The sequence below is a fragment of the Eublepharis macularius genome, chromosome 19 (assembly GCF_028583425.1).
Source record: "Eublepharis macularius isolate TG4126 chromosome 19, MPM_Emac_v1.0, whole genome shotgun sequence".
NCBI classification, from domain to species: Eukaryota; Metazoa; Chordata; class Lepidosauria; order Squamata; family Eublepharidae; genus Eublepharis; species Eublepharis macularius.
In genome coordinates, this window is record NC_072808.1 from 19,069,517 (window position 1) to 19,095,855 (window position 26,339).

A 26,339-nucleotide genomic window follows, 5' to 3' on the forward strand; every position below is an offset into this window, starting at 1 on the left:
AGACCCACATCTTTGCCTGCCACAGCTGCCTGGCCCATCCGCTTCTCCCAGGAAATGGACAACTGCCTCAGGGACCTAGCAGGGACCTCCGGAACGACCTCTCGTTTCTTGAGGGGAGGGGCACCTGGGAGAGGCAGAAGGGCACAGGCAGGATGAAGGTTTGAGGTGCATCATGTCCCCCAAACAACTTCCCCAATGGGACAGGTAGTACCTTAGAAGGAGGCACCAAGATCCACTACGTATTGACTTGGTGCAGACTGTTAAGATAATAAAAACATTCGATTTATATACCACCCTTTAAGACTGCTTAATGCCCACTCAGAGCAGTTTACAAAGCGTGTTATTATTATCTTCATGAGTGAGATGGGTGGGGCTGAGAGAGCTCTTAGAGAGCTGTGATTGACCCAAGGTCTCCCAGCTGGCTTCAAGCAGAGGAGTGGGGCATCATAAGAACATAAGAACATAAGCAAAGCCATGTTGGATCAGGCCAGTGGCCCATCCAGTCCAACATTCTGTCACACACAGTGGCTAGAAATCCAGTGCCATCTAAAGGACTGTCAGTGAGGCCAGGACACCAGAAGCCCTCCCACTGCCTTCCTTCCAGCACCAAGACAACAGAGCACCACCTCCCCACAAAGAGAATACCATCTATCTCCTGTGGCTAATAGCCACTGATGGACCTCTGCTCCATATATTTGTCCAGTCCCCTCTTGAAGCTGGCAATGCTTGTAGCTGCCACCACCTCCTGTGGCAACGAATTCCATGTGTTTATCACCCTTTGTGACCCTTTGTGTAAAGTAGTATGTGTTTATCACCCTTTGTGTAAAGTACAAACACAGTTCTCCGGATTAGAGTTCTGCTGCTCTTAACCTCTACACCAAAGATACAGGTTGGAGGCTTGGATGAGGAGTGTAGATGAGCAGAGACAGAGAGGCCTACTAGGGTCACACACAGCCCTTGATTTCCAGTTTCATCTTAGAAATCCCAGGGGCAAAAAAAGAAGAAGAAAAATCGCAAAATATAGTAGCACAAAAACGAGTACAGTCGAGGCCAGCTTTGCCTGGTGGTCCATCCATGCAGCATGTGCCAGGGCTGAGCTCTGCCGGTGCCCTGCCCCTTCCGAGTGCCCTCTCACCAGCAAGGAGGTGACATGCCAAGTCCAGGGTAGGAAATTCCTCAAGGCTGAAAGGTGGAGCCTGGGGAGGGCAGGGCGAGATGTGATTCCGTAGTCTACCATCTGAATCTACCATTGTCTCCAGTGGAACTGATATCTGTCTTCTGGAGATCAGTTGTAATTCTGGGAGGTCTCCGGGCCCCACCTGGAGGTTGGCAAGCCTACTCCACAGTCTCCCATGATGCCACAGGCGGGAGCGGAAGGGTTGCCATCCTCCAAGTGACGTCTGGGGTTCTCCAGAATTACAGCTGATCGTCAGACTACAGAGAACATTTCCCCTAAATGAAATAAGAGCGTCAGAGGGTAGACTCTATGGGATCATATCCCCACCATTGACCTCCCTTGCCTCCTCAGATTCTGCTCTCCTCATGCTCTGCCCCCAAATCTCCAGGAATTTCCCACGCTGGAGTTGGCAGCCCTTGTGGAGGGGCAACTATCTCTAGCTTCTTTTAGTCCTCTTGATATCAACTCCAGAGAGGGAGAGAGAGGGGTGGGTGGGCGGGTGGGTGGGTGGTAGAGCCTTGGAGGACATCTTGCCCAGCGTCTCCCAAACCCTGGAAGCTCATCAGGCCTTTCTGATTGTTACTATGGCCAAGTGTCTCATATTTGTTAAATGGAACAATACTGCCTTGCTATTATTTGGACATTCTTTCTGGAGGTGGAGAGGGCCCTCAAGGCATAGCTGGCTCATGGCGACCCCTGCTGGGGTTTTCATGGCAAGAGACTAACAGAGGTGGTTTGCCGTTTCCTGCCCTCTGCAGTCCTGATCTTCGTTGGTGGTCTCCCATCCAATTACTAACCAAGGCCGACCCTGCTTAGCTTCTGAGATCTGAAAAGTTCAGGCTCACTTGGCCTATCCGGGTCACGGTGGGTATTCTTTCTAATGCCCCTAAAGCCATCTCAAAAGCATACCATAAGGTTGTTGTGGAGGTGAAGAAATTAAAGATGGTAAAAGTACACCAAAAGCTCTTTCAAGAAAAAATATGTCTTTGTGGAGCCGATGGGGAAGGAGCACAAACACGATGATTCTGCATCACAGAGAATGACTGGAGAGCGCCCTCACTCCTGGCTACTCACCGGCATGACGCAGGGCTCTGACCTCATCAGGTCCTCGTAGATTTCGTCCCCTTCTGCCTCCTCATTCTCCACACAGTCATAGAGGTCGTCATCTTCCTCCATGGTGTCACTGAGGGAAAGGGAGGGAGAGAATAGATTAGCCTGTGACAGTCAGGAAATCTGATGGCTGAAAAAGTAAAAATCGAAGAAGACTTGATCCACAGGGGTTGTCTTGGTAGATCCTGACGTGTTAGTTGTGTTCGTCTGTAGTCGCAAAATAGTAAAGAGTCCAGTAGCACCTTTAAGATGAACCAACTTTATTGTAGCACAAGTTTTCGAGAACCACAGCTCTCTTCCTCAGATGCATTAGATGAAGAGAGCTGTGGTTCTCAAAAGCTTGTGCTACAATAAAGTTGGTTAATAATATTGTAGCTTATGCTACAATAAAGTTGTTCAGATGCATCTGACGAAGACAGCTGTGGTTCTCAAAAGCTTATTTTACAATAAAGCTGGTTAATAATATTGTAGCTTATGCCACAATAAAGTTTGTTGGTCAGATGCAGGGGTCATTTTGTAGAAAAAGAGCTGGAGGAACTCATTAGCATAACTCATTAGCATATGCCACGCCCCTTGACATCACCTATCCTGGCTGTTTTGGACCCAATCCTTGCCATTCAGGGCCAAAATTGGGCCCAAAATGGCAAAAAGGGGCTGAAAATGGCTGAAAAGGGGCCCAAAATAGTCAGGATCGGGCTGCTGCTGAGTGGAAGAGTGATCCACTACCCATCAGAGGCCAATCCGGGCTGTTTTGGCCCCAATCCAGGCTGAAACGGGCCCAAAATGGCCGAGAGTCAGGTGGGTGGGGCCTCCTGACATGTGACCTCTTTGGGGAACTGCCGGAACTGCATTCCGGCGCGTTCCCCCTCGAAATGAGCCCTGGTCAGATGCATCTGACAAAGAGAGCTGTGGTTCTCGAAAGCTTATACTACAATAAAGTTGGTTAGTCTTAAAGGTGCTACTGGACTCTTTATGATTTTGTAGATACTGACGCTCAAGTACTGAATGAGTAACTTGTGGTGGACTTCGATGACCCATGGCTGCTGCAGCCACTGAAGCCAGAAACTTAACCAGAGCAGTCCTTGAGAACCTTTGCTTATGCGTGCTGAAAAGTCTTCTCTGAAACTACGCACCTCACCTACTACTGCAATGGTTCCCTGTTCTAGAACATCTTACAAGTTATGATTCTATGGCATAGACATCCACGAAAATGGAGTATTATAAAGTCGGCTTAACTATGATCAATTTGTAAACGAAAGACTGTTTTCATTTCATTTTGTGCCAGTGATAAGGCTTAATATAAGTTACATGCGCACAAAAAAAAAATTAGGATTGTCTACTACTGTTTGTATGAGTTTTATTATTAATAATTATAAATATTCAAGGAGTTTTAAGTCAATGGTTAATAAATTTTGTAGAACTCTTGTGAAATATGAAGAAGAGAACTGTGATTCTCAAAAGCTTATGCTACAGTAAAGTTGGTTAGAAAAATTGTAAAAGTTACTGGAAAATGTAAATTTTAAAAAGTCTTCTCTGACACAGGGTGGAAATACATGTGACAAAGAACCTAGAGATGCTCAAGTGAACCTCATTTCATGTGTCTCCCCTCCAACTTCTCATGCACTCACTCACACAGTCACACTTCAATTTGCTCCGTGTGAGTACATTCACACGTTCGATAGCTCATCCTCAACTTCTAAAAGTATCCCAGGCTGTTTGCAGCTGCCAGATTCCCAGTTTCCCCCACCTCCCACATCCATTCATTGAAATGCAGATCTTGACACTTTCTCACACCTTAAAGAAGTGCAAATGGGTAAGTCAGAGGAGCCTAAAGTACTTGTTCTACAGTGCCCATACCTGAGAGTTATCGCTGCGAAAATGGAGTTGAATTGGAGCTCTGCCCTCCTGACTCGGCGTTCATACTCACTTGCAAATGCAATCATATAAAGGGAGCTCCCATGAAAACAGCATGCACATATGCCCAGTAAGAGACTGCCTGCTCGTGAATTGAGGACCACACATAAAATCCTGCACTTGAGCATCCCTGGGAAATTCGCAACGTGCATTTCCACTCAGTCATCAAATCTATTGATATATCTTCTAGCGCATTATTATCCTGCCTGTGCTCCAAGAAGCTTGGAGGAGCCGGGAGCTAGTTTGGTGTAGTGGTTAAGAGTGATGGGACTGTAATCTTGAGAACCGGGTTTGATTCCCTACTCCTCTGCTTGAAGCCAGCTGGGTGACCCTGGGTCAGTCACAGCTCTCTCAGAGCTCTCTCAGCTCCACCCATCTCACAATAATAACATACTTTGTGAACTGCTCAGTGATTGTTAAGTTGTCCTGAACGGTGGTATATAAATCGAATGTTAAAAAAAAAGCTGAGGGTGGCCACATATCCTTTCCATTTTAACCTCACAACAACGTCATGAGATAGGTTAGGCCGAGGGAGGGTGATGGGCCCAGGATCGCCCAGATAGATTCCAGATAGAATGTGACACCCTCTAAGCATTGCGCCACACTGGCTCCCAAATGACAGCAAGTCAAACAACCAGGCTATACTGTTATAAGCCCCAATAGCTTACTTCCTTGCCTGAGGAAGGTATTATCTCTCTGTCCCCCCTACAACCTCTGTCCACAGTTCTGTGCTCGTCGCACTACATGTGCCCACCCTATTCTTATTTTTATTGTTTTTAGTCTATTCTTCTTTTACTCTCCGGAGCTGATTCTGTATCGAAATAAATTGATTGATTGATTGATTGATTGATTGATTGATTGATTGATTGATTGATTGATTGATTGATTGATTGATTGATTGATTGATTGATTGATTGATTGATTGATTGATTGAGTTCATTCTCTCTGTGAAAGAAAGAGGCTGTATGAATCTATCCTTAAAGCAAACTTTGATGTCTGACAGGTAAATTTTATTCAGGGCTGATTCACATGGCAGCCACGAGTTTCAAGAGCCATCCCTGGGGCCCTATCATTTTGGGAGTGAAAGTTGTACACACACAGCTAGTATGCTTCTCCTAACCATTTACAAGCAATATGGAAAAGCCTCTTTGGATTAATCTTAGGGACATTTCCGACAGTCCATTCTCCTTACTTGAATTTCAAAATGCAGGTAAGGTTCCTGTGTCTTTTCACCTGCTTCTGCACCTAACAAAAATTCTTTTGAATCAACTTTTCTCCAGCCTCTAAGTCAGGAACTTCTGTACAATCTGGAAATGTTTTCTCCTAATATACATTCCCCGTAGACGTCCTCAATGACTGGATAGTAACTGGGCCGACTTTGGATGACAACGTTCCTTACAAGCTTTGATCATCTTTCCTTTTGCAGTAGTCTAGATGGGCACACTTTCCAACGTTCCTTCTTTTTTTCTGGGTTGCCTTCAACCACTGAGCAACAAAGAGTCTCTCTACATGGGACATCTGACACGTGAAGAACATGTGTTGGGAGATGCAATGTTAGGTAGGAAGGGTAGTTTAAAAAGACAGAGCCGGCAGCAGGGCAAAGGCTTTGCTATACACTGGAGCTGTGGGAAGGGGCTGCGAAATGCCAGAAGGGAAACTCCAGCCCATTAGAACTTCTCCAGGTCCAAGCCCATCTCTGGAAGGCAGCTCCAGCCCATTTCCATTCCTCGCTTTCCCCTGGTTGCCATCCCACACAGTTTTAGACTGGAGAGGTGAAATTGACAGAGCCTTTGGGGAGGAGAAAGTGAAATTAACAAACCCTCTGAGGAGCGATCTCTGCCGGCTCTGCCTTTTTAAAACTATGCTTCCCAGCTAACATTGTGTCTTGACGAACACATACACAGGCATCTGGTGTGGAGAGACTCAGAGATTCCAGTCATGATGGGAAAAAACTCCACCTATTGAATTTCTGCCACTGAACACCTGTTCAAAGTACAGGAAGAAACATGGCAACCATAGGCACGCATAATTTCTCCCCTCCCCCAACCCAAACAAGGTTGTTTCTTACTCAATCTGATCTGATAAGCCACTGTATATCTCATCATCAGCAATGCTCTCCTCAGTAGGGAATGGCCTGTAAAGAAACACAGATCAGGCAATAAAGTTCACAAGGAAAAGGAAATAATTATAGGAATGAGGCAATCCACTGTGTGCTGCTACTGATAGCCATGGGCCATTTATTCAAATATTCCAAGTGCCCTCCCGTGGCCAGATGAATTTGGCCATTCAAAGTCACTCCCAGGGCTTTTTTTCAGCTGGAACACGGTGGAATGGAGTTCTGGCACCTCTTGAAAATAGTCACATGGCCAGTGGCCCCGCCCCCTGATCTCCAGACAGAGGGGAATTTAGATTACCCTCTGCGCAGTGTGGCATGGAGGGCAATCTAAACTCCCCTCTGTCTGGAGATCAGGGGGCGGGGCCACCGGCCATGTGACCATTTTCACCGAGGGCGATTTAAACTTTAAAAAACTCCCCCCCCCGTTCCAGCTGACCCAAAGTAATGTCATTGTGAGGTCCTGAGTTCCGCCACTGAGAGCCGAAACAGACGTGACGAGATACCTAGGTTCAACTTGTGTTCTCTTACCCCAAGGTTTGTTGGGAAGTGTAGGCATCCTTGCAGCTTAAAGTTTAGCATTTACAGAGCAGCAAGGAGGGAAGTGCAGGCGTGGGGCGCCTTTCCTCCCACTCTCGAAGTGCATTGCGGCATTTTCCCTTCCCCGCTTACACGGAATATCGCTTCATCTCCCCCCCTCACCCGGCCTGGCCCCTGCAGAGCAATGCCTGGCTGTACCGGGAGAGCTGGGAGGAAAGGCACCCAGAGCATCTCCCCCCCTCGCTCGCCTGGCCTCTGCCCAAAGCCACATGGCCCAGAGCTGCATAGCCCAGCGTGCTCTGCCTTTACCCCGATCACACAGACCGTCGCTCCACTCACCCCTTGCCCAGCCCCCGCAGAGCAACCGCGAGCTATGCAGCTCTGAGTCGCGCAGCTTCAGGTGGGGGCCAGGCGAGTGGGGGGTAGAGATGCAGCAATGCTCTGGGCGCCTTTCCTCCTGCTCTCCCTGTGCAGCCTGGCGTCGCTCTGCGGGGGCTGGGAAAGGGCATCACTGCATCTTCCCCCTCACTCGCCTGGCCCCCACCTGAAGCCATGTGGCTCGGAGCTGCATAAACTTTAACCTGCAAGGACGCCTACACTTCCCGACAAACCTTGAGGAAAGAGAACACGAGTTGAACCTAGATATCTCGTCACGTCTGTTTCGGCTCTGAGTTCCACCACCTCTTTTCCCAGAAAAAAAGCCCTGAGCTCTTTCTCCAAAGGTCGAAGAAAAGAAAGTCAGCTTTTCCACCGGCCTCCACAATGTATCTGGAAAAAGTCTTGATTTCTTGCAGTGATCAAGTGAGGACTATTGTTGTCTCCCTGCTGCGATAAACCACAAACGTCTAATGTTAAAAATACAGTTCACAGAGGCCAGCTGAAGATTTGGGAGTCCTAATCAAAGGCCCAGGACTGTGGCGGAAGAAGCAACTTACAAACAATGTCCTAAGCCCTTCCCACCCCAGCTGCTGAAGCGTTACTCAGCTGGAAGTGGAATTAAATGAGGACATCACATGACTCTGAACCTTCTAGCAGGTTGTCTTGTGGTACTTTCAGGAAAAATGAGTTTGTTGTGACATACCCTTTCACGAGTCCATCTGACAAATGGGCCATTAACATTTATGCACAAATACGCCTGTCTTTACAGGGTGGATGGAGGTGCGCATCACTTCCTTCCAGACCAGCCATCAATTCACACATGGAAAGTGGGGTGGTGAAGACCAGAGAGAATTTCACACTGTTGTGTGTGTGTGTGTGTGTGTGTATAATTTAAGACTATTTTGCTAAGTAATAAAGAATGAAAAAGATAATGTTTCCATTGTGGAAATGAAAAAGGCTTTGTTGAGAATCCCAAAACATTTCCCTCTTGAGTCTAGGCATTCTGAAGGGGTCGAGTGGAAAGAAAAAATGGCCCTGGAAAGGGGCCTGGCCACATAGCCCACCCCCCCCGAAAGGAAGGAGGGAAAGAGAAAGAGCCCGTCTGACCAGCCCCTTTTGTGTGCAGCTTGGCCACGTGCCTCTTCCCCACACCCCGGGAAGTGCAACTTAGCTCAGGGCTGCAGCATATGGTACCCATCCCCCAAAGAGCTTGGAGCAGCCCTTGCTTGAGGGTGGAGGAGCCTGGAAGGGGGGCAGCCCCCAAGGCAATTGGCCCACTGGGGCTTTTTCTGGTGGCCTTAATGGCCGATCTATTCCTGGTATTCAGAACCTATAAGCAGGTTCCAAAGATACTTCAACCGCCAATCAGCTGCACCTTCGGGAACGGGAGGGCTGGACAGCTCAGATGACTTTTAAATAGCTGGCCAGAAGACACACATTATCCACAAATAATGCAGTACCGTCCAATAACGAAAACGAAAACGATAAAGGTTGCATAAGTGAACCGCTGTCTCACAAATGCTTGCCACTGGTGAAAAGCATCGGCACTTACACAAAGCCCTTGTTTTGGGCAACTTGGGTCCATGAGAGTATTGATAAAGCATCGATCACCTGCAGGAAGACAGAAAGAGAGAGGTGGGGCTGTCATATGCAAAATTTTTGGCTGCAGTGAGTGAGATGGGATTTGATACGTTTGTTTAATGTACTAAAAATATTTAGAACCTGCCATTTCCCACCCAACCAGGCCAGCTTCCACTGATTAAAGTGATACACAAAAAGCAACTAAATGCAACTAAACTATAGCATTCAACTCCACCAAGTGGAGCTAGCACTCAACTTTTCATTCTCACCTGGAGACGTTTCCCTCTTTCACCTTACCAGCATTAGATGTTGCACTCTCTATTTGCTCTCCAGGTAGGGCAAGCACCACAGGATAAGTAGACTGGGGCCTGAGACAAACACCCTGGTAAGTATTGCTGAATGTTACCTTATTTTACTTCACTTATACCATGCCTTTCTCTCCCATTGAAACACAAAGAGGCTTATATCATTTTCCTCTCCTATATTTTATCCTCACAACAACCCTGCAATGTAGGTTTGGCTGGGCCTGTGTGATGGCCCAAGGCCACTCAGTGACCTTTCATAGCAGAGTGGGCATTCACACCTAGTCTCCTAGTCTCACACTTTAACAACTATACCACACTGGCTTTCAAGATACCAGGCAAGATACTTTGCTATCTAGGGTTTTGTTCTTAGACAATGAGGAATGCTGGCAGGAAGAAAACTGGTTCATTTGAAATGTGGTGCTGGAGGAGATCTTTGCAGATACCATGGATGGCCAAAAAGACAAGTGGGTACTAGATCAAATCAAGCTTGAATTTTCCCTAGAAGCTAAAATGACAAAACTGAGGCTATCGTACTTTGGTCACATCATGAGAAGACAAGACTCTCTGGAAAAGTCAATCATGCTAGTGTGGAAAGTGAATTTAATGGACTAGACTATTCTTATGTGCCCTTCCTGTCTCTATGGGGACCTGGCTCCCAGCCCTTGATGGGGTACAATTGAAACCTTCGCCGATGGTGAGGAGCCTGGGTGTGACCTCAGATGCCAGACTTTCAATGGAGGCCCAGGTCATGACCGTTGCCAGGTCTGCCTTTTTTAATCTTCGACAGGCCAGGCAACCGGTGCCCTATCTTTCGCCCCGGGACCTGGCCACAGTAATCCATGCAACAGTCATCTCCAGGCTAGACTACTGCAACTCACTCTACGCTTGGGCCTGACCTGGAAGTCACAGCTGGTCTAGAATGCAGCGGCACGTGTCCTTACTGGGACGCCAATCCGAGCACACATTCATCCTGTGCTGTGCCAGCTGCACTGTCTCCCAGTGGAGTTCCAGATCCGGTTCAAGGTGTTAACCTTGGTGTTTAAAGCCCTTCACGGACTGGGACCTGCATACCTGCGGGACCGCCTCTTCCATTACGTCCCCTGCAGGGTGTTGCGCTCTGCAGACAAGCAACTTCTGGTGGTCCCTGGCCCGAAGGACCTCTGCCTTGCCTCAACCAGGGCCAGGGCTTTTTCTGCCCTGGCCCCGGCCTGGTGGAACACTCTCCCACTGGAGATCCAGGCCCTGCGGGACCTGTTACAGTTCCGCAGGGTCTGTAAAATGGAGATGTTCTGCCGGGCCTTTGGCTGAGTGCCGGCGGGTGTCCTTCTTCCATCTAAGACCACCACTTCTGGGGCTGCCCTCGGCCATTTGCTATGCCCGTATACAGACTCCCAATATTTGTTTAAACAGGCTGCTCCTGGACTATTTTAATGATTTTTAAAAAATTATTATTGATTTTATGTTTTTGTGATTTTAATGTATCTTTTAATGTTGTTAGCTGCCCTGAGCCCATCAGTGGGGAGGGCGGGGTATAAATCGAATAAAATAAAACAAACAAACAAATAAATAAATATGCAATCATACTGTATTTTCAGGTGTCCTTTACTGTATTCTCACTGCAATTTTGCTGTATTCTTACTGTGCAAGGCAGAGAGAGAACACGGGGGGTAAAAGTGCCCAGGCAGATGACATGTGCAAATGCCAGTCACTGTGAGGAGCCTGTTATTTGAAGTTTGGTGAAAGGCTACCCACGTATGTATACTGGCCTCGCTGACTGGTAGTAAGATGCACCGGTAACCACTATGTACTATGCCATACGTAGCTGTAGAATAGGAACAGAGAAAAGAGGAGAGAAGGACCAGCTGCAAGTAGGAGTTTACCTTCAAGAAACAGAAATCGCAGGACGCAGCGAGAAGGACTTGGCGCCCTTTCTCCTAGACCAGCATGACGCGTCAAGGACACGAAGAGCTCCCAGGTGTCAGAAGGGAGCCTAAGTAGCTACAAAGATGGTATTTTGCCCGCAAAGCACAAAATGTTGCTAATAAAAGATGTTCCTTGACAAGATAATCTCGAGGTGATAAGCAATGACGTCCAGAATTGTTCTTCCAATGTGAACTGGGGGTGGTCACTTGCTTGGACCAATCTAGTCCCAAGGTCGTAACTTACAAAACTTATGCTAATTGACCTGAAGGTATAAATTCTTCTGTTGTAGCATTATAGCTCCGAAGAACTGATCAGTTCAAGGAGCCCTTTTTTGTCCTGGTAACTGTATTATTCTTCCTTTGCTTATAAGCAAATAAAAAGGCCTATGTTTACCTCCCTCATTAGGACTCCTGCGTATTCTCCTTTTCTAATTGAGCTAAAACAAGATAAGGCACTGAATTGTGTGCAACACTAGAAAAAGTGGAAGGCAGTAGGAAAAGAGGAAGACCTAAAATGAGATGGCTTGACTCAGTAAAAGAAGCCACGTCATCCAGTTTGCAAGATCTGAGCAAGTCTGTTAATGATGGGACATTTGGGAGGTCTTTCATTCTTACAGGTGGGTCAGAGGTGACTTGATGGCACATCACACACACACAACATACAGCGATATAAAGGGATGATCAAGATTATTCAAACAGCTGTTCCCAATAATTAATTATGTCCTTGCTGTTACTTGATGTCCTTCATGGCTCAAAGTACATAGCCCCAAGCTACAGATGTTATATTTGTAAATACTGGAGGGAAAGGATAGCCTGAATACAGAAGTGGTTATCGTTCTCTTCTGACAGGACATCAAAATGTACCATTTTGGCATGAACAGAAGATTTGCAGCCCAGCCACTTAACCACTATGTTACAGCATCTTTTCAAGTCCCTATTGTGTATAATTTAAATATTTTAGCCATGCTCCGCAAAATATATCCTGACCCAGCTAGCCCAGGTCAGCTTGATCTCATCAGATCTCAGAAGCTAAGTAGGGTCAGCCTTGGTTAGTAATTGGAAGGGAGACCTTCAGAGAAGGCCAGGGTTGCAGAGGCAGGCAATGTCAAACCACCTCTGTTAGTCTCTTGCCATGAAAACCCTGCCAGGGGTCACCCGCCATAAATCACCTATGACTTGAGGGCAAGATTACATTCATTCTGCAAAATATCTTTGGACAATGAAAACAAATATCGAGGAAAGGTGCTTCCAAAAGTTCTGTTTGTACACTAAATTACACAGATGATCACCTGTGAACAATGGTCCAGTAGCACCTTTAAGACTAACCAATTTTATTGTAGCATAAGCTTTTGAGAAGCAAATTCTCTTCGTCAGATGCCTGATCAAAACTGGGCAGATACAGAAGAGGAGGGGAGAAGGGAGAGAGAGAGGAAAGAAGGGGACATATATCACAAGGGGACAGAATGCAATTAGCGTGGAGGCAATCAAAACATTTTGCTTGGAAATGTAAACATCTCCTTTTGGTGTGCAGTCAGTTTGCCGTATTAGTTTGTAGCAGTGAAAGTATCCAATTCCTATGTAGTATAAGCCTTCGATAACCACAGCTCTCCCTGCCAGCCGCATCTGACAAAGAGAACTGTGGTCCCCGAAAGCCCACACCAGGCGTCACTGGGCTCCCCCAGATCACGCCTCTGTAAAGAGAATCTGTTACCTGTGATAAACATTATCTAAACATTATCACAGGTAACAGATTCTCTTTACAGAGACGTCTGCTTGGGCACACCTGCCAGTTCATGTGGTCATAGCTGGAAATTACTTCTCTAAGAAGGAGTCAAGGACCAATTTGAATTACTTCAAATATAGCAGGACAGTCTTCAATTTTACATGATTTATGAATGGACTATTTATGAATGGACTATTTACATGAATGGACACTGACATTTTAAAGGATGGTTTTAAAGGACTTTTTCTGCTATATGATGAATTATTAGATTGCAAAATATTTTTCTTACTAACTGGTATTATAGATAGGACTAATCAAACTATTTCTACAATATATTTCTTGATTGTTTTGAATTCATTAGCACTTTACTGTTCTGAGATACTGTATATAAGATTTGGATATTTTGCTAGTTTTTTGAGTGGGCTTGAAATTCATAGCCCCTAGATTGTGTCGTTGGGGGCTGCTGCGGAGTGCAGGAATGCTCTTGCACTTTGCAGCAGCCCAAAACGGGCCCGATCCGTGCCAAAACGGGTGCGGATTTGGCCCGTTTTGGCACGGATCGGGCCCGTTTTGGTCTCCTTCGGAGCACAGGAGCATTCCTGCGCTCCACAGTGGCCCACAACAGGCCTGATCCGTGCCAAAACGGATTTGGCGCGGGAATGCTCCCGTGCTCCACAGGGGCCCCAATCGAGGCCAAAATAGGCCTGATCCTGGTGGCTGCTGTGCATGGGGGCGTGCATTACCACAGGGGGGCGCGCATGGAAGGTGCGCGCCCCCCCACTGGCCAGGTAAGTAGGGGCGGGGGTGGGAGGGTGGGGGCGGGGATCCCCCGCCCCCACCAGGGGTCTGGCAGCCCTATATGCAGGGCTTTGGGGGGGGAGGAAAGAGGTGGTGTAACTCAGTGGGTTGCCCTTGGAGACGAAGAGAGCTGTGGTTCTCGAAAGCTTATGCTACAATATGATGCATCTGATGAAGAGAGCTGTGGTTCTTGAAAGCTTATGCTACAATATGATGCATCTGACAAACAGAGCTGTGGTTCTCGAATGCTTATGCTACAATAAAGTTGGTTCATTTTAAAGGTGCTACTGGACTCTTTTTACTATTTTGCAACTACAGACTAACACGGCTACCTCCTCTGGTTAAATAAATCTGTTTCCTTTCCAAAAGTGTATTCATTGTTCTCCATATGACAAAGAACCATTACCTCTTGGCAACACCAATTCAGACAAGCCTTATTTTTATAACAAAATGGGTGAGGGGAGTGGAACCCTCCCCCAATTCACCTGCTCCAACCCAGGAAGTAAGGGTGGAAGGGTCCGCTCTCTCACCTGGATGTTGCTTTGGAGAGTGGACCCCCACCCCAGGGACGACTCATGAACAAGCAAACGAGTGACTGGGCTCACTTCTTCCTGTGTTATGATCCTGCTCAGACACCACTCGGCTCTGCTGAGAAGGATCGGCCCTGGACCAAGATTTCTGTTTTTCACCCCACCCCCCACCCCCCGTCACACGCAGAGAGCGCTTGTGCTTTCTGGCTTCAAGGGAGCCTCTTGCAATATGGCTGCACGTGTCACAAGCTTCCTTGTCTAGGAGACACCCACTGCAGCCAGCCGTGTGGTTGTGCTGCTGTATTTCACATCCTGTTGTGGGCAAATGTTTGCTTGCTTTTCTTCCCTACTGAAACGCGAGTGGGAGGTCAGCCAACGCTGTTCGCATGCAGCTGAGCAGCCTAAAATCTTTGATGCTACATGGCTCCTCCTTTTTTCTAGCTCCAGTGATTTTGCACTGAGGCCAATCAGCTTAAGACCTACACTGAACACCTCCATCACCAAGACGGGACTCGTCAACCTCTGCAGTGTGAGAAGTAGGGTTGCCAGCTCTGGGCTGGGAAATTACTGATTTGGAGGGTGGAGCCTGAAGAGGGCGGGGTTTGGGAAGGGGAGGGGCCTCAGCAAGGTATTATCCCGAACAGGCTTCCCAGCCTGTTCCCATGTCTTCCCCCCCCCCACTGGCCAGGTGATAGGTGGCGGGGGTAGAGGCTGGGAGTGGGAGATCACCTGCCCAGACCCGGGGAATGGGATACCTACTTCCCAGGAGATGTGAAGACGTAGGTACTCTGTTTGGCTCTGCAGCCATTTTAGATTTGGGCTAGGGATCCCCTTCCCACTTGGGGGCTTTTGCCGTCCAACCCCCTCCACTCACCTGGCCAGTGGGGGAGAAGGGCATTGGAATGGGCATCCCAGGTGCGCTCCTGAGGCAGCGCAACGATGTCACTGCCGGGAGTGACGTCATTGCGTTGACCCAAAAGCACGTGCACGCTTTGCAGTGAGCAGATCTGGGCCCCAAGCAGGCCAAATTGGGCCCGTTTGAGGCCCAAATGGGTCCGTTGCCCAGAAGTGGCGTCATCATGCAGGCGCGGGCTGGACAGTAAAGCATGCTGGGGCCCCACTGAAGGTAAGTGCCGGGTCCCCAGCCTCCTGCCAGGACGGTAAAGGAACCTGGCAACCCTAATTTGGGCCCACTTCCTTTGGCCATTTCGGGGTGGCATTCACCACCCCCTCTCCAAATTCCAAAGGTGCCCAAAGCAGCCAAAAATGTGAGGACCCCCCTGGTCTACATTGTCGAAGCTGCTGTGAGGTCTGTGTGCCCCCATCCATGAAGCTAATGGCAGCCTGTTATGGGGCCACTCAAGGGTGTGGAATGCAGAGAAAACGGAATATTACAAAGTACACCCCCGCCTCCCCCCCGCCCTGCCCAGAACTTGAGGGGTTGTTTCAACAGTATAGAAATTCAAGGGTCAAGGGTGTCCCTGTGTGTCTCTGGCTCCATGCTGTGCCTGAGAAAAGTGGTTGGGGGTGGGTGGGAGAGAACCAACAAAGCACTCAGACCTTCCCAAAATCTTGCACGTCGAACAAGTCAAAGACCTCAAAAAGTTCACTCTTGCGTAGGCCAAACTTCTCCAAACAAGTAGCAAGGAACGTCCGGATGTTCTTGAGGCACAGGAACTGAAAGGGAAACAGGCAGAAGAGATCTGTGAGACACCTACGAGAGTCAGCAACGCTCCTCCTGTCATGCTCAGCCCACTAAGTTCATCTCAGCTCAGCCGCTAATGACAGCTGGCCGGAGTATTGGGGAAGCCCACCAGGGGTTACCTGATGGTGGCTGGCTGGTGCATAGCAGACAATAAAACTAGGGTGGCCAAAGTCTATGTGGGGCCTGGAGATCTCCTGGAATTACAACTGATCTCCAGACTACAGGGATCAGTTCCCCTGGAGAACATGGATGCTTTGAAGGGTGGACTGTATGGCCACCCTGCTGAGATCTCTCCCCCCAAACCCCGCCCTCCCCAGGCTCCACCCCCCCAAATCTCCAGGAATTTCCAATCCCAGAGTTGGAAACCCTAAAAAAACCCAGAAATCCAGTGGCACCTTAATGACTAATCACATTAATTCTACAATGAGATTTTGGGAGTCCGAGTTCACCGCATCAGATGCTAGGAAGAGCAGATGTGCCTATATGGGTAGCCTCACCCTCCAAATGGTAAAATTCTGCCACAACTCCACCATTTGTATCCTACAGGATTTTGCACAACTGAAGAAAACATTAACCAGTCACACATTTCAGCTTGGAGGCTTGCAAACAGTAGTACACAATTTAAAAAGACAGCATGCAAGTGAACTCAAACATTTTATTTATTTATTTATTTGACTTATACCCTGCCCTTCCCACAAGCAGGCTCAGGGTGGCTTCCAACAATGTTTCAGTAATCCAGATAAAAAGATTCAGACGCCACTGACAGAAGCGTAGTGTCCAGATCACGTGAACTGAGGGCATTGCTGTACTCTGCTCTGGGTAGACCTCTCCTAGAGTATTGTGTTCGGTTTGGGGCACCACAATGTAAGAAGGTTGCTGACAAGTTGGAATGTGTCCAGAGGAGGGCAACAAAGATGATGAGGGGTCTGGAGATCAAGTCCTATGAGGAAAGGTTGAAAGAGCTCGATCTGTTTAGCCTGAAGAGGAGACGACTGAGAGCTGATATGATCATAGAATCATAGGGTTGGAAGGTACCTCTAGGGTCATCTAGTCCAGCCCTGCACAATGCAGGAAATTCACAAATACCGCCCCCCCCCCAACTGCCCCAGTGACACCTGCTCCATACCCAGAAGATGGCAAAACACTTCCAGGATCCGTAACCAAACCAGCCTGTGGAAAACCACCACTATTTACTGAACTACAGAAAAAAAAGGAGAAGAAATTCTCAAAAATCCTGCATGCAACAGAGAACAAGAACACTCTGGATCCACCCAGCAACATCATCAATCTATCCAGTCATAAACTGACCCCGGCAGAGGAATCTGTCCTCTCACGTGGTCTATCTTTTTGCCCAGCCAGACCCACACAAACCATACAACTTTGTGGAGACCTGGAGGCCTATTTCAGACGCCTAAGACTGAAAGAATTCTTCAACTACTCTGCTGAACAAAATGAGGAACAAAGCACTGAACAGACACCATCACAGCAACCATCACTCTCCCAACCCAGCAATACACAATCATCGTTACAAAACTCCAGAAAAAAGAATTCCACATGGACACCCCCTGAGGGCCGGAACTCTTCATTGGACTTTTACATTGAATGCTTCCGTCGACGCACCCAGGCTGAAATAATTGACAAACAACAACACCTAAAGCAGAACCTCAGCCGTGCAGAAAGAGATGCCATAAACAGCCTCCAAAACAATTCTGGCATCGTAATCAAGGAAGCAGACAAAGGTGGAGCAGTGGTCATCATGGACAAACAGAATTATATACAGGAAGCAGAAAGACAACTCTCCAACACAACATTCTATAAAATACTACCTGCTGATCCTACGGAGCAATATAAAAGAGAACTCAATAAAATATTGAAGACTCTTCCCGTGGACATACAAGAATGCATCCATACGGACACACCCCAGGAACCACGGCCAGGAAAATTCTACCTACTACCCAAAATCCATAAACCGGGTAACCCAGGACGCCCCATCGTCTCAGGAAGAGACACTATCACGGTAGGAGTCTCAGGATACATGGACTCTATCCTCAGGCCCTATGCCACCAGCACACCCAGCTATTTACGGGACACCACTGACTTCCTCAGGAAAATACAGTCCATTGACAACCTACCTGATGACACCATCCTAGCAACCATGGATGTGGAGGCTTTATACACCAATATCCCACATGCGGATGGACTGCAAGCCATACGGAATATTATCCTGGACAAAACCACAGCACACCTCGCCACTGAACTTTGTCACTTCGTACTCACTCACAATTACTTCGAATTTGGTGACAACTTATATCTACAGATTAATGGCACAGCCATGGGCACACGCATGGCACCACAATATGCTAACATATTCATGGCGGACTTGGAACAACGCTTCCTCAGCTCCCATCCACTGGAACCACTACTATACTTAAGATTCCTGGATGACATCTTCATCATTTGGACCCATGGGAAGGAAGCTCTTGAGAGATTTCATCAAGACTTCAATAACTTTCACCCTACTATCAACCTAAGCCTGGACCACTCTACACAACAGGTACACTTCCTGGACACCACTGTACAACTACATAATGGACGAATAAATACCACTTTATACCGGAAACCAACAGACCGATACTCATATCTACATGCCTCCAGCTACCACCCTAAACATACCACTCGGTCTATTGTCTACAGCCAAGCCTTACGTTACAACCGTATCTGCTCCAATGCTCTCGACTGAGACTCACACTTAAGAGATTTACAACAAGCATTTTTGGGACTACAGTACCCACCAAATGAAGTGAAGAAACAAATCAACAGGGCCAGACTAGTACCCAGAAACAGCCTACTCCAGGACAAACCTAAAGGAACTAACAACAGAACACCACTGGTTGTCACCTATAGCTCCCAGCTCAAACCCATCCAACGTATCATCAGTGAGCTACAACCCATCCTGGAAAATGATACCTCTCTCTCAGAAGCCCTGGGTGGAAGACCTTTCCTTGCCTACAGACAGCCCCCCAACCTTAAACGACTTCTCACTCACAACCATGAATCAGCCAGCAGAGTCACCAGCACAGGTACCAGGCCCTGCAACAGACCCAGATGCCAGCTCTGCCCCTATATCTACCCAGGGAATACAATTACAGGACCCAATGGCATCAACTACACTGTCTCTGGCTCTTACAGCTGCTCATCCTCCAATCTGATATATGCCCTCATGTGCCAACAATGTCCTTCTGCTCTGTACATTGGACAAACCAGCCAACCTCTACGCAAAAGAATAAATGGACACAAATCTGACATTAGAAATGGAAATGTCCAGAAACCAGTGGGAGAACACATCAACCTACCAGGACATTCCATCAAAGACTTAAAGGTCGCTGTAGTTCAACAGAAACCTTTCAAAAACAAAATCCAACGGGAGGCTGCTGAACTGGAATTCATATGCAAATTTGACTCTGTCAAGCTGGGACTGAATAGGGACTATGAATGGTTATCACATTACCACAGGTAACAGATTTCCTTTACAGAGGTGGGGTCTGGGGGAGCTCAGTGGTACCTGGCGTGGGCTTTCGGGAACCACAGATCTCTTTGTCAGATGCATCTGGCAGGGAGAGCTGTGGTTATCGAAGGCCCATACTGCATTGGAATTGGATGGTCTAGCTGTTTGGCTTCTACAAACTAACAGGGCAAACTCCTTTGAAGCCAACTGATACACACACCAAAAGGAGATGTTTACATATACTAGCAAAGGAATGTTTTGATTGCTCCCTCCCCCTCCCCCCCTAATTGCCTCTTCCCTCTGCTCTTCTGTGTTTGACCAGTCTCTGTATCAGGCATCTGAAGAAGAGAACTTGATTCTCGAAAGCTTATGCTAAAATAAAATTGGTTAGTCTTAAAGGTGCTACTGGACTCTTTTTGATTTAACACCAAGGTAGTGATTGGCACCACCCTGGGCATGTAAGAAGTGCACCGAAAACTAAGCACTAATGCAACCCTTCTGCCCATTCTCTCACGATCTACCCAGGCTCACAGAATCAGCATTGCTGTCAGGTGGCCATCTAGCCTCTGCTTAAAAACCTGCAAAGGAGGAGAGCCCACCACCTCCCGAGGAAGCCTCTTCCACTGAGGAACTGCTCTAACTGTCAGGAAGTTCTTCCTAATGTTTAGCCGAAAGCTCTTTTGATTTAATTTCAACCCATTGGTTCTGGTCTGAGCTTCTGGGGCAGTGGAAAACAACTCCGCTCCATCCTCTATATTGCAGCCCTTCAAGTACTTAAAGATGGTTATCATATCACCTCTCTGTCATCTCCTCTCCAGGCTAAACATTCAGAGCTCCTTCAACCTTTCCCTATAGGACTTGGTCTCCAGATTCCTCACCCTCTGGACATGTTCCAGCTTGTCAACATCCTTCTTAAATTGTGGTGCCCCAAACTGAACACAATACTCTAGGCGAGGTCTATCCAGAGCAGAGTAGAGCAATACCATCACTTCTCGTGATCTGGACGCCATGCTTCTGTTGATACAGCTCAAAATTGCATTTGTCTTTTTAGCTACCACATCACACGGCTAACTCATGTTCAGTGTATGGTCTGCTAAGACCCCTAGATCCTTTTCCCCACATACTACTGCCAAGACAAGTCTCCCCCATCCTATAATTATGCTTTTGATTTTTCCTTCCTAAATGCAGAACTTTGCATTTATCTCTGGGCCAAGCTACACATGACGAATGACACTTGAACAGCAAGTGTATTTCTCCCTGTTCACTTGCCCTCCACTCAATCCACTTGCTGTTCAAGTGTCATTCGTCATGTGTAGCTTGGCCCTCAGTTGAAATTCATTTTGTTTTAGCCCAATTTTCCAGCCTGTCAAGATCATCCTGTATCCTTACTCTGTCTTGGACCGTATTTGCCACCCCTCCCAACTGAGTCTCATCTGAAAATTTAATAAGCATTCCCTCTATTCCTTCATCCAAATCAAGTCCCATCTTCAAGTACTTGAGGGGCTATCATATAGAGGATGGCGCGGAGTTGTTTTCTACTGCCCCAGAAGGTCGGACCAGAATTAACAAATTGAAAATAAATCAAAAGAAGAACTTCCTGACAGTTACAGCGGTCCCTCAGTGGACTGGTGGTGGCTGGAAATCTCCTAGAATTACAATGGATCTCCAGGCTATAGAGATCAGTTCCCCTGGAGAAAATGGAAGCTTCAAAAGGCAGACATTGTACAATGCTATCCCCAAACCCCACCCTCTCCAGGCTCCACCCGCAAATCTCCAACCCAGAGCTGGCAACCGTAAATCCAGTTATGATGAAAGAGTTAAACCGAAGTTTCTGTAAGCTAATGATAGCAAGTTTAGCATAGAGCCAATTAGGACTAGAGTAGACTTTTCCCTGGGAAAGAGAAGCAGCTTTGGGGGAAGCTTCCAGTTTCTTCTTCGAGGGGTCAGAGAGAGCAATAGTGACACAGAGAGAACAAAGAAGCAAGGTGGGGTTTAGTTAGGCTGTTGTTTTCTTTTCCATGTAACCTTTCCCCTTTATTTCAGAAGTAAACTTTTTCTTAGAAGCTAAACGCACACACGTCTGTGCGGCATCATTTTGCTGTGCTTTATTCACTCTGCTCAGGGCTTTTTTTCAGCTGGAACGCGGTGGAACGGAGTTCCGGCACCTCTTGAAAATGGTCACATGGCTGGTGGCCCCACCCCCTGATCTCCAGACAGAGGGGAGTTGAGATTGCCAATCTAAACTCCCCTCTGTCTGGAGATCAGGGGGCGGGGTCACCAGCCATGTGACCATTTTCTCCAAGGGCAACCCTCTGAGTTCTACCACCTCTTTTCCCAGAAAAAAACCCTGAGAGCCAAGCTACAAGTGACGCCTTACACATGTTGGACACTCGTCAGCTTCCCTCAAGTTTTGATGGGAAATGTAGGCGTCCTGGTTTTACAGCTTGGCTCTCCATTACAGCTGCAAGACCAGGATGCCTACATCTCCCATCAAAACTTGAGGGAAGCTGACAAGTGTCCAGCCTGTGTCAGGCGTCACTTGTAGCTTGGCTCTAACTCTGCTAAACAATTCCAACACTAGCCATGCCAGCCCCAGTTCTGAAGACAGGACTTGGAGCACCATCTCACTCTGTGGCTAAAAGGACCCTACTCTGTCTTTGGATGCCTTCCAACGTTGGGGCATGAGTACTAACGCTACCCCAAAATGCCTCCCTATCCTGCCAGCCCAGTGCCTTGAGCTGCTCTGGCTGGATTTCAACTGTGCAGCCACACGTCAGCCCCAGCCCAAAGGCTTTGCTCTTTTCAGTGTTTTCCTCATTCTGTCCTGATCTTGGCTCCTCAACTTTGCATTCACGTGGCTTCCTTACTTTGCTGATGATATAGGGCTGAAGGCACTGGGTAATATTTCAAAATAGCACCAATCACACAAGCACAATCACACCTAATAATTCTGACAGGATAGGCATGGCAGGAAACCACTCCTTCCCCACGACAGAAGTTAGCAGATGTATCAGACAAGACAAAGGCTCCCACAGCATGCCTCCCGTACCAGGCTGTGCTTCACTAAGGGCCAAGCTACAAGTGACGAATGACACTTGCCTGGCAAGTGAACAGACTCACGCGTATTCCTCCTTGTTCACTTGCCATTCACTTGCGCTCCACTTGAACAGGGAGGAATACACGTGAGTCTGTTCACCTGCCAGGCAAGTGTCATTCGTCACTTGTAGCTTGGCCCTAACACACCAAATGGAGCCGATTTACAAGGGATGGCTTAGATTGCTCATGCTATCAGCTACCCAGGAACAGTTCAAACAGGACCCTCAAGCAGGGTCTACCCACTAACTCCTGGGCTTGTGCCACCAAAGGGGCTTGGCATGGACTCAGCCAGAGGCAGCATGGGCCAGGAGAGGAGGACAGCCGCATCCCATGCCACCAGTGTCTGGGAATGAACAGAGGTCCTATGAAGCAATATCAGCTTCTGACTCAATGTGCCACTCCAGTCAATCCCTTCGATAGCTGGGCTAGCAAACTTGCCCCGAGGCCAGCTATGACCGTACCAGCTTCTCATGTGAAATGGTACAAGCACTCCCAAGCAAAGCCTCCCTGGTCTCTCAGATCTACAGACATCATGAAGTCGAATTAAACAATCCTTACTTTGCTGCTCTTTTAAAGTGAGTTCACTCATTCCATTCTTTGTGTTCTAGGAACCGTTCAGTCCTCCCCACCCCCCGGAGAAATCCCTGCCGTCCCAGATCATTGCCTTTCTTCAGATAATTTTCCCATTAATCTGCAAGAAATTGGTAACGCTATTGAGGATATGATGGCTGTTATTTAAACTAGATATGTAATAGTAACATTACAACAATCTATTATAATAATGTACAAGAATCCAGCTTTCATTTTGTTAAAATGCAAGTTTCCAGAACTATTGGTTGCAGAATTTTAAGAAATATGCAGCCAGTATCTTTCCCCTTATAATTCCACAACAAAAAGGGACCTTTGATGGGGGGAGGTTGGGCATTGGTATGTTAATATAGATCATTATAATGTTGTAACACTATGATATACCTATTATTTCATTTTAAAGTCCACCCTCCAAGCCCTCCACGGGGAAAGGGGAATTTCTGCTGCAAGGGCTGCTGTAAAAAAAAAGGTGTCAGGGTGGGAGGTACCTGCAAAAAAGACTACCAACTTCCCCAAATGGTCAAATCATGCCAGGTTTGGGAAAGACTGCAACGAAGTGGTGTGTGGGAGACAAGGAAGCAGGACAGATAGAGGATGACATCAAGTGGAGCCTCCCCCCAAAACTATACAGCACTAAAGAAGCCCAGGTGGAGCAGAATATCCGTGCAGAAACTGGCAAGAATTTATGGAAGGGATGCTTTAGAATTCTATGCAGCTCTGTGCCTCTTGCCACGGTCAGTAGAAGACTGATTTGGTGACGGAAGAATATTATGGAATACTTGCCAAATGTATTCGAGTTGCAGAGTTATAGAAGCATGGGGTATAGATAGGAAGGACGAAGTCTGCAGTCTTAGTACTGTGAAGAAAGACTATGAGCCAAGCTACAAGTGACGAATAACACTTGCCTGGCAAGTGAACAGATTCACGTGTATTCCTCCCTGTTCACTTGCCATTCACTTGCTCTCCACTTGATCACGTGAATGGCAAGTGAACAGGGAGGAATACACGTGAGTCTGTTCACTTGCCAGGCAAGTGTTATTCGTCACTTGTAGCTTGGCTCATAATAAGTCTATTTCCCACCAGCATGAAAACGGCCTGTTCATTATATTCAGATTCCTACGAGAAAGCTATCTTGGCCTCTGTTTATGAAAAGTAACTAAGCAAGAAGTTGCCTCAATTTATAAAGTGCCGATCCTTGAAGAACTAAGAAACTGAAATTAATTCCCAAAAGCCACTCCTCTGTCTAAGGCCATTTTCACACTGCTTACCGGCCATGGAACATCGCACCAAGCTCCCAGAACGACAACGTCTTCCTGGCGTGATTTTGTGCGAGAACAAAACAGTACAGAACAACAGTAGTTCTCGTGCAAAATCGCGCCAGGAAGAGACTGTCGTTCCGGGAGATTGGTGTGATGTTCCGTGTCCAGTAAGCAGTGTGGAAAACGGCCTTAGGTACATGGATGACATCACCACCTAGACCAAAAGGAAGAGAACAGAGATCAATATTTTCTGGACTTTTAGAAGCCCTGGAGGGAAAGCTGGGCTTTTGGGGGGGGAGAAATTGAAATCTATGCAAGTTTTTATTAGACCTAAACGTATTTTTCTGTTGTACAGCATTATACGCATAATTTAGTATATGAAATTTTACTATTTGGCATATTTATAGAATGTAGAAGTATAAATGCCTTAGTTTTTCTACAAGCAAAAAGACGAAATCTACCCAATACGAGAGAGACTGACCGCTGCAAATTGCTACACTCTGTGCTTCCTTAGTACATGTATCTCATTTTTGGTCACATGAGGGTAGGTTTGCCAACTCTGAGTTATGAAATTCCTGGAGATTTGTGAGTATAGCCTGTGTTGGGCAGGGACCTCATCAAGGTATAACGCCATACAGTCCACCCTCCAAAGTACCATTATCTCCAGGGAACTGATCTCTGTGGTCTGGAGATTAGTTGTAATTCCGGGAGATCTCCAGCCACCACCTGGAAGCTTGACAACCCAGTCTGAGAGGGAGAAACAAAATGAATGCTGAAAATGGAAAACAAGGTTTGTAGTCAATGGGGAGAATTCACCCCATAATTTTCTCTTGAAGTTCACTGTATTTGGTCTATCTTGCAGGGTTATTGTAAGAAAGCAATGTCCATCTCTCAGGGCTAGTAAGATGCTAGGAATAATCTAGCAGGCTGTAAGCTCACACCCAGCTAAAAGCAACCAATCCTATGGGCTTGCAAATGGGTTCTGCCAGTGTAAGATCAGAGAGGAAGGAGAACCAAAGGATTGCTAGGTGGGCTACCGTCCCATGTCAAACAGGAGGAGACAAATGGACATCCTGTCAGGTCCAGTGTATATCTAAACTGTACTGACTCCATTTTCTAATGCTTCTAGTGTTTAAGTGCTTTCTTCCCAGGTGCACCAGTTCCCAGGCAGCATTCCCACCGGAGGCGACTGTTTTGTCTAACACTGTTCCACCAAGCATTGGCCTTGAAGGAGAGCAGCTTCCCAGGACTGAGAGATGTTGTTTTGAGAACTGTGGGGGGAGGCAAATCCAGATGGGTATTGTTACTCTGTACCTCATGCTTTGCCCTTCATTGGTAACAATGACTATGTACCATCCTGAGTCTCCTATTCAGGACAGTGGACTATAATGGACCTTTTCTGCAGTAAAGTTTCCTTGTTCAATCAATGGACTCCTGTTTGCTTTTGAAAGGGAACCTGTAGGAAGCGCCTTATCTAGCCACAAGCTGACATTTTGTTACCAATCATGCCTGAGTCGGGCCCAGCGGAATCCAAGGTTGTCCCGGACAGGGATCCTTTGTTTGATCCGTATGCGTCCCCCGACAGTCAAACAGTGCAACCCCAAGAATCTCATGTGCCAGCCGGGGCTGGAGCTTCGACGTCTACATCGCCTCTCATCGACCTCAGCAGTGAGGGGACAAGGCCGACGGCTACCGCTCTCCCCTTGATCTCGTTACCCACCCCGTCGGAGTGGGGAGCCAGACCCCGAGAAACGCGAGAGCGCCGGGCCGGAGGGCTTCATCCAAGAATTTCGATGGACGGACGCCGAAGCCTAGAGACTGTCCCTGAGCTGGATAGCAGCCAACCGTGGCTGTTTTGGAACAGGACGGCCGAACAGACGGACGGGAACACATCTCGCCGCGGCGCCCTGAGTTGGGATTATTCGGAACTTGTCCCATGGAAAGAGCCAACGGAAGTTCCTGAACAAAGTTGGGTGCAAATGCAAAGTCGCACCCATGCTGTAGATTCCGGCATCTCGGCAGTGACGGGCCTAGCCAAAGGAATTCTAGCAGCGAGATCACGAGTCGATCAAGGAGACCCTCCGCCTTGGGGGCC

The 26,339-nt window shown here is 47.5% G+C and overlaps 1 protein-coding gene across 1 annotated transcript in view; it reads right to left on the reverse strand.

Moving 5' to 3' along the window:
* Positions 1-26,339, reverse strand: part of VAV1 (vav guanine nucleotide exchange factor 1) — an 84,056-nt gene that overhangs the window by 35,015 nt on the left and 22,702 nt on the right. Inside the window, exons 2-5 of the mRNA XM_055003569.1 lie at positions 15,652-15,768; positions 8,785-8,843; positions 6,270-6,335; positions 2,252-2,360 (exon numbers count right to left, since the gene is read on the reverse strand). Of these exons, the coding sequence (XP_054859544.1) occupies positions 2,252-2,360; positions 6,270-6,335; positions 8,785-8,843; positions 15,652-15,768 (351 nt within the window). The remainder of the gene's footprint in view (positions 1-2,251; positions 2,361-6,269; positions 6,336-8,784; positions 8,844-15,651; positions 15,769-26,339) is intronic.